Below are 11,644 nucleotides of genomic sequence, written 5' to 3' on the forward strand. Positions count from 1 at the left end.
CAGAATGGATTACTGTAGAACTATTGTACATGACACTGAATTGACTCATTCCTGGAAAGTCTGGCTAACAAATGGAGTGCATATATTTACATACACACATATAAACACACACACGTGCTTACCATGATCTGAAGATTTTAATTCTCAAATATAATTTTTTAGAATCCTTAGTAGGAAGTGTGAAGAGTTTAAATTCTTGCCTTTTAATCTTGAAGAAAAAAAGATACATGCTTGAAAGTATTCCCTTTTATCAAAGATATTCTTTTCAAAAAAATTTGCGGGGGTGGGGGGGGGTGGAGGAAATGTTGATTCTGATTATGTAGGCCCCTATTCTAATCGTTTTCTTATTTTAGTCAACTTCTGAATTAATACTGAAAACCACTGCCAAACTGTTCACATACTAACGCAAAAAGTGGTCACTCTACCTGCAGTGTCTATCCCATCTCACACTCAACAGTTTTACAGCCTTATTGCCAATTGTATATGTCCTCTTCAGCTACAGATTTTTCTATGACTCTGTGGTAGGTAACACTCTAAAATGTAGAACATAGGTCTTCCGTCTGTGTCCCTCAACATCTATGTGGCTCTCCATTTAGAACTCAATTGGAATTTGGACTAGATCATTGGTTCTCAAAATGTGGTCCCTGGTAGAGCAATATCACCATCACCTGGAAACTTGTTAGAAATGAAAATAATGAGATCATACTGAATAAGAAACCTCTTGTTTTAACCTCCAGCTGATTTTGGTAGGTAGTCATGCTTGAGAACCTCTGGACTAGATGATCCCTAAAACCATCAAAATCCTACTGTTATTAGATCAAATATGTCTTCTAGAACTAGCATCATGTTCAATTAAATGCACTGTTATTCCTAGTAGTCTGAGCAAAGTATCATAATCTAGAATACCACATTCTACTAGTAGTAGTTAAAAATTTGCTACACTTTCACAAGGACAAAATTTCAATTAGCAAGCTTTTCCCGATTAAGAAGACACTGTGACAAATGTTTAATATCATTTTAACTAACAGTGGTGATCTCCAAATTAAATCTTTGATTCCTTCATATTCCAGCTATTGTGAAAATATATGCTTTTATGACAGGGTGCAGACATTTTGCATCTATTTCTCAAGACCAATTGTTACATATAGCATTCTCTCACTTTCCCATCCCACCTATAAGAAATAATGGAATATAATTTCAAAAGGGGGTGCAGTAAAGTGCTGGTGAAAACATTTATAAAACACCCAAACAATTCAATTAAATGAGGCATTTTAGGATTCCCACCTACAGGAAAGGTTAACTAACAGGAAAATATAAAGCCTCATACAGATAAAGAATTCTAACCCCAAATAGATCTTTTCCTAACATGTGATTCAATGAAGTCTATTTCAACAGTTAACAACGTGGAAATTGTGTTACCTAAGAACCATGACTCCCAAAGACAAAAATGTTAGACTTAAGATGATACCTTCAACTTTTCTGGGGCTATTATAAAAGAAGAACAAAAACAATCCTTTGAGATGATATGAAGCCTGGATGACTGTCAAGGACCAAAAGGAAAAGCTGTTAAAAAACAACAGGAATCAAGTTTAAAAGTTAACTTTTGCTCCCCAAGATAAAGGTCCCTTCCCCCCCAGTATGTTTTGACAGGTGACTGCCTTACAGCCAACTGCTCCTTCCCTTTAATACTCAAGTCAGCCCAACGTTTTCATCCAAACAAATGTTCTTATCTCTTCTTCATAATACTACAAGAGAGTCTTACTAGCTAAATAAACTGACATATTCTTAAAAACAATGGCCCTAATTTCTCTCAGAGTTGTCAAGAAAATAATGGAGAAGGCTACCAAACTAAGAACTATGATTTTCCTGCTCCAGGAACACACAAAACTGCTATCATTGAGAATCCAAAAAGCATTTATTTTACAGTACTCAGTAAAACCATATTAAAATCTTCTGCCCTGCCATGCCAGACCTATAAAGAATTTAGTCATGCAAGTGACTAAATCCTGTGCAGAGATGATTAATGCACCCAGCAACCTATTTCATTTCCAATTTTCCATTTTCAAGTATTCGCTGTCAGGAGTACATACATTTCTTAAGTTAGTTAGATACTTGGCACCATTTTATGTCAAAAGGCTTCCAAAAAAACAAAATAAAACAAAACCATAAGAAACAGTTAACAGATGCCTTTTTTAAAAAAATCCTTCATAATACTTAATATGTCTTCAGAATTTTCAACTTTAGATCCACTAAAGCAACTAAATGTATTCAAATGCTAGAAGTAATCTTTGCAAAGGCATAACTTTGAGTAGTACCCCCTAATTTCTACATTTAGAATATACTATACATATAGTGCCTTCCAACTGAGTTTGATACTAAAGTGAGATTGAATAAAAAAATGGCCATAAGACCATCACAGGCAAAATTTTCTATCCCTCCTCCACCTTGGAATACTGACATGTCACTTGGGCAAAGGACACAACATTTTAAGGCAAGATATGTTAATACAGCTTTCGAGAAACCTGTGGCCTACAATTTCTTTTGGCTTCAACAGAATAAATCCCTTTTTCAAAAGACCCTTGAGAAGACTTCATCTGCACTCATAGACTTAAGGTATATCAAGTGCTCCTGATATATAGCCGTAAACTTTCTTTTATTCTACAGAGGTTATATTATTAAAGTGGACTTTGAGAAAAATAAAACAGAAAATAAAAAGCTCACACTGCCTCCTGCTGTTAGAAAATTTCATGAGGTCAAAATGGTCCACAAACTGGAATGAGAACATGTTGGTTTTTTTTTTTTTTTTGGTCTGGTTTTTGTTGTTGTTGTTTTTTCCCCCCTCTTCCTTTTAAATCTAGTGATCTATTTCCAAATCAAAACCTCCAAAGGGTTGAGGTATTGTCTACAACCCATTCAATTAATTGTACTGCAGAAAACACTACCAGGTATGACTTCAGAATAGAAAGCATCTTCCCCAAACATCCTTTGGACTTGTATGTGACCTCATTTAAACTAAACAAAAGTGCTACATTGCCTGGTCAGGTCCATGGTTCCTTTCCCAGACCTAAGGCAGTGTTAGCATTGGTTTCTCCCTTCCTTACCTACTTTGAGGTAACCTGTTCCATGTCAGCAGAACAGATGTAGTAAGGTGGTATGGCCACACCCCAGGGCTTCCTAGACCTCGATGACTTTTCCCATATTTAAGGAGTCGGGAGCAATGTCACCCAACTTGCCAATGAGACATTCCTGTCTTCAAAATCTGACAAACAACTCCTGGGGCATCAGGCACCACCACCTGCCCTTGTCCACCTCAGCCATGAGATGATACTGTATTCAATCACTGAATATGAAACACAGAAACACAAACAATAGTTTCGGGTTTCTTTAAAAATGACATCTGTATTAAAAGTCTTAAAATGATGAGACAATGATTAAACGTGTGTCTGGAATTAAAAATTACAATTGGTTAGAATTCTCTTGGTACATCACAACAGTAAAATTTTGCTCTTTGCTTCTGGAGGAACACCCTATTAACAGATAACCAAAACAAATTTAATAATAATATAAAAGGGGAGCTAAATACCTGAACATTTGAACAAAATGAAGCAAAAAAAAAAAAAAAAGAAAGAAAAAAATAGCAACCATTGCAAGACATGGAAATTACATGTTAAAGGCTGGAAAGAATAAAGAAGAAATTCACAGAACAACAGGACCTATTGTCCTGGCTCCTTCAGGAAGATTACTGAAAGGAAACTGGGAAGTGGTTTGGGGAATGGCAAATTCTGGGACAGGGTGGGAAGTTCACAGGTTGGCACCGGCTGGAACAGCTGAGTTTTGAAGGCACTCTGCAGACACAGGGGTGCTGGGGGCCCTGAATCACATTTGTGAAGTCTTTGTACGGTATTTTAAAGAGCTAGTCATCAAAATCTGTTACTGTCAACCAATAAGAACAAAAAGCTAAACTTAAAAAAAAACACACACACAACAGTACACACAAAGATGTGCAGATCTGTAACATTTTTTTTTCACAGCTGATAAAAAAAAATACTACCGTTCTCCCCCAGACTCCCCTTTGATACAGTAGGTAAACAAAATAGATTTTTTTTTCTTCCCACAAATATCAGCAGACACTTTCTGGCACCCCACACTGTATTGGCATCAGTGTTAAGAGTCAGTTCTGATGTGCAATAGTTCAGATTGGATACACTGTAACAAGAATCCAACTTTGCATAGACATCCTCAAATCGCAATCAGTCACGGGGTTGCCCTTCCAAGCTGGCAGAAAAGGAACCTGATCATAATTTTCAGCTACTCCTGGAAAACAAGGAAAAAAAAAAAGTTTCTTCCTCTCTTCCTGCTCCTTCATTTGGTTCTCCCGGACTTCCTTCCATGTATTTAAAACTTGGAACTAGAAAACGGTTGTTGACCAATTAAAAAAAAAAATCCCCCCCTTTCCACCTTCTCCCTATCCTTTTCCTCCCCAACCCCACTTATTTTTTTCCAGGTTGAAACTTTCCCTTGCTGGTGTCAAGCTGCCAATACAGCGCCCTAAAGGCTACTTACAGGGGGAAATATGCGTCAACCAAAATCAATGAGAAACGTACATGCTGCAAAGAGCCACATTTCCACCGAGTCTCGGATGGTCAGGACGGGATACCCCTGCGGACTAGGGGAGGAGGCTGGGGACGCCGGCCGCAGAGGCCAGCCGGGCTCCCGGGACACCCCGGCCAATGCAAAGCCGTCTCCAATCTCAAAGCAAAAAGGGAAATCACATTTAGAGAGTCGGGTGCGTTTGGCTTTTGTGCGCAGAGCGCGGCCGGCGCGCGGCGGCCCCCGGCGCCTCAGAGGATCACGCAGGCCGAGCAGCAGCCCTCATCGCCGTTGGGCTGCGCCGCGTAGTTCATCTGCCGCACGATCTCGGCGAACAGCTCGTCCACCGAGGCTTTGTTTTTGGCCGATGTCTCCATGAAGGGGCAGCTCCACTCCTCCGCCAGGGCCTTGCCCTCGCCGTACGAGACCTCGCGCTCGCCCTCCAGGTCCACCTTGTTACCCACCAGGATCATGGGCACGCGCTCGTACCGCTTCACGCGGATGATCTGGTCCCGCATGGGCTTGATGTCCTGGAAGCTCTGCTGGTTGACGAGGCTGTAGACGAGGATGAAGCCCTGGCCGTTCTTGATGTACAGGTCCCGCATGGACGCGAACTGCTCCGTGCCCGCCGTGTCCAGGATCTCCAGCACCGACGGCGACGAGTCCACCTCGATCTCCTTGCGGTAGAAGTCCTCGATGGTGGGGTCGTACTTCTCGATGAAGGAGCCCGTCACGAACTGCACGGTGAGCGCGGACTTGCCCACGCCGCCCGAGCCCAGCACCACCACTTTGTACTCTCTCATGGCTCCGTCGGCGCTTTCACCGCGCCTGCCGCGGCCCCGTCGGGGCTGCGCGCCGGAGAAAGGCTGGACTTGGCGGCTGGACTTCTCCCCTTCCTCAGCTCCGCAGGAAAAAACCTAGGAGAGTGTGGCTGGGGAGCGCAGGACGCAGGAATCACCCAACGGGAGCCGGACGCCGGGCCGGCCGGCGGCGGCGGCGGCGCGTCCCTGGGGCGCGGGTCCGGGGCCCCGCAGCAGCCCGCAGCGGCAGCCTTGGCTCGGACCCGGAGGACAATGCCGGCAGCCTGTGCGAGGCGACGGCTGCAGCTCCTCGCCGCGGCACCCGGGAGGACGGAGAGGAGGTGGCGGCGGGGTGCGGAGGTGGCTGCTAATTGCGCGCCGAGCTGGGACGCTCGTGGCCGGAGTCCCCGCAGAGCGTACGCCCACCGCCGCGGCCCATCGCACTCTCTCCCGCAGCCTCTGCGGGGCGAGGGCTTCCTACTCGCCGCGCGCAGCCGGGCCCTCCCCACCCCCGCGAGCATGCCCAGTGCATCGGAAGGCCGCGCCCGCCGGATCCGCTGCTCCTGGTTTTCCGGGGGGCCAGGCGGGGGCGGGGACGTGGGTGGGGCTTGCGATTTGAGTGCGAAGGAGCGGATTCGGGAGAGACACGAGTCTAGGAGCTGGATGGGAAATGCTGCGGGGGGAGGTTATGTTGGAGGGGGGCTGGGAAAGCTCAGGTAGGAGGATGGAGGCCGCCTTCTTTTACGGCTCTGGGGTTCGTGCATAAGGCGGCGGCGCTACGAAAGCCTGTGCGGGCGGAGGGCCGCCTCGGGAATGGGGCGGGGTCTGCTCTTCCCGAGTCCCGTTATCAAAAGCCCTTGGACCCCACTATCCGAGCCCCTGCAAATGCGCGTCTTGGGGCCAGAGGCCCAAAGGACATCTGGGTGCGTGAGCGGCGGGTGGAGCATCTCCCTGTCCCTCTCCACCCCCCACCCCCATCTAAACCGTTCGCCTGGGAAACGCTACTCGGCCGTCTCTCCCCGCACTACAGCCCCCGGACAAAGAAAACGAGAACACTGGTTCTGAAACATTGTCCTGACGAGGAAAGGGGCAGCCTCTAGTGACCGTAGTCCTCTCAGGGCTGGGACTTGGCGCGTCCCACCCACCTCCAGTCTGGACTGGAGCGGAACCTGGAGACCGGATTTCAGCCCAGTCCAGAAGTGGCGGCTGCGCCCGCAGCTAGTCAGGGCATGCTCAGTGGGCAGAGCAGGTTTTCGGGTTTGGAAGGAGGAAGCTTTTGCACCACACACCCACACTCCAGCTCAAATTACCTCTCCCAGACTCGGGACCCATTGGTCCCAGGGCGCAAATCTCACACCCCCAAGTGTTCTGCCATTGGCTACCGCCAAGGTTTTATCAGTTTGGGCTGCTTCATTGGTTAAAAAGTAACCTCCTCTCGTGATTGGTTATTTATAGAGATTGAGTTGAGAGGCGGAGGCACAGCTGTTCTTTCTCTGCTGGTCCCCCCGCCCCCTTCCTCCCACTTCCCCAACCTAGTCGTTTTGAAGCTAAGAGTGCAAAAATAAGAAGAATTTAGGCGGAGAGCTCAGAGCTAAATATAGTCCTTTGTTGGTGTTTTTGAGAGAGCCTGACTTCTCGGTGCCCAGTCACGACTGTCCCTTAAAGGGTGGAGAAAGGGCTGGTTGCAGCTCTTGGTCCATAAGCAACAGCCAAGTTAACAAGTTTTTTTGCAGAAGGGGTAGGGTGGCTAGGATGTGGAAATGGGCCACTTTGAATTCTTTCCACCCGGAGGGGTGGGGGAATGCCCAGGCTTGCCTTTAGAAAACGTCTTCGCTTGGCTGGCTCGCACTCACAGGAGGTTCAAGGGAGATGCCTCGACTTGCTCGGAGTCTCCCTCCTTCCTTGCGGAGGAGAGAAGTCAAGACCTGTCAGAAGACTAAACGAAGTTAGCGTGAGCCCCAAGATGAAGGGGTGGGAGGGGACAAAGCTGTGTCAACCCTGGCTCCGTGTCCTGATTTTTTTTTAATCCGGTGTCACTTCCCACTGGTTTCACCGTCCGCATCGCAGGGATGAATCAGGCGGTGTGCTGTGTGCTAACACTTGGTTTCAGTTCCTGAGCCCACCGCCACATTTGCGAGTTAACCTTCTCCCAACCCCTGGCTGTAGCTCATACCGTGCGTGTCTGCAGCCCGAAGTCCTCGGGCACGGGATTGGCGGGACGTGGGCAGCAGCCTACGCCTTGGATGGGGTGGGTGGTGCCCACCCCTGCGCCTGGCCCCGCTATTTAGTGGAGAGAGGAGTTCAACCTTCATGATCAGAGTGCTTGGATATAATTATATTTATATAATTCTGCAGCTAAACCTAAGTTGAAGGCAAATTCACCTAATACATCAGGAGGAACCTCACATTTAACCAGTGTTTAATGTCTGCCAACCCTTTTAACATGGACTATCTTATTTACTCCTCGTAATGATTATTATGTGTGTTTTAAGATGAGGAAACTGAGGCCCTAAGATAAGTTGCTTGATATTTCACAGCAAATGAGTGGCCAAGCTAGGGCCCCAACGCAGGTGTTTGGCTGCCCAATTGGCCATACCACTGTCACAAGAAAGTGCCCAGATTTTACTCTTAGGTTGAATCTTGAGGTAGTGTAATCAGACTGGTGCTTAAATCCAAGCAAAAGGGACCTCTGCCTACCGCCTCCTCTGCTTTCCTCTGGCAGTGCCCCTTCCCCGCAGGTCAAAAAGTCTGAACCCTCTTCTAGACCATGCTCCAGATCGTCAGAATCCTGGAATCTCCTGCCCAAATCATACCAAACCCTCCTGCAAGATCTGCTTGGGACTCTGCACTCATCCCTGTGTTCAGGAAGGGGTCTTTGTTGACAGAGTGTGGGCAGTGCTTGGACCTGTGGGGTGAGATGTGTGCCCTTCAGGGCGCTTTGGGCCTCTCCTAAGTGCAGGAAGTGGGGTAAGTTGGAGTCAGCTCTCCCTTCCCTGCCACCTTCCAGCTTGGCCCTCAGAGGAGTCTAAGAATTCATAATTCACACCTGGCCATACAGGTCCTTGGGAAGAGGTGTTTGTCAAGATGGGAGGATAAATCATATTGTGTTTAACAGTTTGTTATCTTGATTTATGACTTAAATACTTAGATTAATGCTATGTGGGCCTCTATTTGTCCTCTTGCCCACAAATGCTAGGTGTGGTTCCGAGTATGATATAGTAGAAAATGTGTTTCCATATAAGCCTGGGGCCTAACCTCAAGTTTTGAATATCAATAATTATCTGTGACCTTGGGCAAGTCCCTTAAGCTCTCCTGACCTTAGTTTTCCTAGCTATAAAATGGTGATAAAATTTGCCCTACCCGCCTCGCTAGACAAGCAACCTTGGAGAGAATCTAGTGACCAAACCCCTCATTTTATATCAGAGAGAACTGAGCAGAATTAGAGCCCTGGTGCCCTGGCTGCCCTTTTCAGGGTGCCAGCCTGTCCTCAAGGTAATAATTAACAGATAATGGATGGTAACGTGCTTTTAAAGCTACAGTACCCCATAGATGCTTGACAATTACTATCTAGACCCAGGGGCCCTGACAGCCCCATCTAGAAAAGACTATCCTCAGGACTCCAGACCTTATTGTGGATGGGTATTATTGAATCTTGGTGCCCTCTCCAGTACCAGAAATATGCCACAGTTTGAATACTTTCTATTAGGGATTCTTCAATAGTAATTTTTATTACATTCAGATAGTCTCTCACGGAAAGATTTGCACTGCAGCTTTGGGGTTCAAAATGAAGTAATAAAGTTGCTGATGCAGAAAAATTTAAGATTGGTCATTTCCTCTTATGAAATCTGTTAGGAGTCTTTATTTACCCTACTTATTGGTCATTATATACCCTGTACGATAATTATTTCTATGTCTGTGTTTTGTCACCCAGCATCATGTGAATTCCTTAAGGGCAGGGTCCATATCTGGTTTATCTTTGGAGCCACCTCTGTCCCTCATAATACCCAATGCAGAGCCTACATAGGAGGCCCTCAGTGCATGTTTATTGAATATATGAATGGCATTTTCTTCATTTTCCAAACTCTGTTTGCGGTAAAAGATTATATTAATTCTTGGTGAGGCGGAACATTTCCTGGATCCTTAGAAAAATATATACTATTGTTTCAGTCGTCCTGAGTCACATAGATGCTGAGTGATCAAAGTCTACCCATATTTGGGTGGAAACACTAAGCCAGTGCTAAGTTGGGGAAAGATGCCACGTGTTCAGTGGGTAAACCTTTTCTCTGAAGAAGGCTTAACATTTCCAGATAAGATGAAAAGGCATTTCTAGAAAACAAAAGTAAGAGCTACCAAGTGAGGACTGCTCAACCTTTGGTACCGAATTTACATAAATGGGAGTCTTGGGCTTTTGCTCACACAGTGGGCCAGCTGAGTTTCTGTGACGCTGGAGCTGGGCCTTCAAAGAATTAACTGATTCCTTAGGACATGAATCTATTAAGTCCTCAAGAAAATAAGTACCCACCCGTCCTCTTCGTTTATACAAAGTAGAGTTTATTTTATCGTGTTTCTAGTTTTAGATGGTAAACAAATAATTCTGAACAAATACCTCTAATTTTGAAACCAAGGATAAGTTGATAGTGACGATGTGTTACTATTTTAAAGGAAAGTGTAAATGTAAGACTGAGCCCTGCAGACTTCTCAATAATATTTGTTAAGGAACTGAACATGTTATTACTAGTAGGCTTAGGATATTTTATTTTAATTTTATGTCTTTTTAAAATAATCTACAGTAATGCTTCTACACGTATTTTGTAAGCTAACCAAACCATCATCATTACATACCATTCATATTACACTGTGGGCAGCCAACTTGTAAGAACAATGACTTGTGCTACTTGTCATGAGATTGTGTATCTTTGTATCTTAAAAATGTCCTAAAGGGCCGGCCGAGTGGTGTGTTGGTTAAGAGCTGGGTTGGGACGCCAGAGGGCCCCGGTTCGGATCCCACATATGAGGGCCAGTGACACTGCCCTCTACAGCTAAGATGCTGAACAACAGCTCAACCTGGAGCTGGGCTGCCGTGAGTCACCGGCGACTGCGTAGGCTGCAGTCCCTGCTGCAGTGGGTTGCCATGGGCTACCGTGTGTAGCCAGCAGCCAGCTGTGAGCGGCCAGCAGCCGCTGTGAGCAGCCATCCAGAAGCCAGCGAATGACCTGCCTCGCCCGGGAAGAGCGCAATGATGGTGCCAACTTGGGCCAGTGAAGCAGTGTCCTCCACAACTAGACTGAAGAACAAGATGACAGCAACTTGTCTGTTCCCTTTCCCCCAATTCCCCAGCGCTGTTCCCATCTCCCAATTCCCCAATAAAAATCTCTAAAAAGAAAAAAAAAATGTCCTAAAATACTAGCAAGATACTAAACAAAGACAAAGGTGTGCCTAGTTTTTATAATTTTAGGAGAGATTACAAATTTTAAATAATCTGTTAAAGTCATTCAAGCATTTTATTAACTTTATAGGCCAATACAAAGGAATAGAATCAAAATAGCTATTTTCTCAAGGCTATATTGTTCATCAGATTAGTATTAAATAGTGATCTCAACATATAAATTGATGTACTATGTTATTTTTGATAATGAAAATCACTCACCTCTAAAAAGCATTACACACACCTAGGCTAACACCACACAACTACTTAGTGAGTTTGAGTTCTGTCATAAACTCTTACTAGTGGTTTGGCATATTTTCGCTCTTTTACCCAAATTTTTTTTAAGAAGAAAATAAAAAGGCTCTTTTCTCTAAGATAAATGATCTGACCTTCTCTATTAGGTCTCAGATTTGCCTGAGACCCTGATCTGTAGAGAAAAGAACACAACTCGCTTTTAGCACCACTTTTATATGATGAAGGTAGTCTCACTCAAGGGAAATCTTAGAGAGATTTCATTGATCCTGTTTTTCTTAGCTGAAAGCTCAGTTTCAAATCTTAATCTGTTTTAAGATTTGTCTCCTGAGAACCTCTGTTCCAGAGAATCAAAGACAACAAGAATTGGAGAAATTTCTTAGCTCCCGTTAAAAGAATTTTCCTCTCACTGGTTTCTTCCTCGCCAAGCTCTGGATTAAAGGAGCCCTCTCTGTTCCTGCAGGGACAATAATCCCCCACTTCCCCTGATGCACAGTGGAAGCCTGTCACTGCCTCGGCAGCGGTGGCTTCAATAAGTTCTTCGGACTTGGTGGTTTTGATGGAGACAATGAGAGCC

General features: G+C 45.3%; 1 protein-coding gene across 1 annotated transcript; it reads right to left on the reverse strand.

The window, feature by feature from the left end:
- Positions 1-3,372: 3,372 nt before the first annotated feature.
- RAP2B (RAP2B, member of RAS oncogene family) lies at positions 3,373-5,480 on the reverse strand. The gene is made up of 2 exons (XM_019627684.1): positions 4,564-5,480; positions 3,373-4,314 (listed from the first exon to the last, which is right to left on the reverse strand). Exon 1 carries the CDS (start codon positions 5,391-5,393, stop codon positions 4,842-4,844), a length of 552 nt encoding a protein of 183 aa, XP_019483229.1. The 5' UTR covers positions 5,394-5,480; the 3' UTR covers positions 3,373-4,314; positions 4,564-4,841.
- Between the last annotated feature and the right edge of the window lie 6,164 nt (positions 5,481-11,644).

The sequence above is a fragment of the Hipposideros armiger genome, unplaced genomic scaffold (genome assembly GCF_001890085.2).
Source record: "Hipposideros armiger isolate ML-2016 unplaced genomic scaffold, ASM189008v1 scaffold_16, whole genome shotgun sequence".
In the NCBI taxonomy this organism is placed as follows: Eukaryota; Metazoa; Chordata; class Mammalia; order Chiroptera; family Hipposideridae; genus Hipposideros; species Hipposideros armiger.

Coding starts and splice junctions, on each gene's coding strand:
- RAP2B (XM_019627684.1), bottom strand. CDS start 5,393: ATGAGAGAGTACAAAGTGGTGGTGCTGGGCTCGGGCGGCGTGGGCAAG.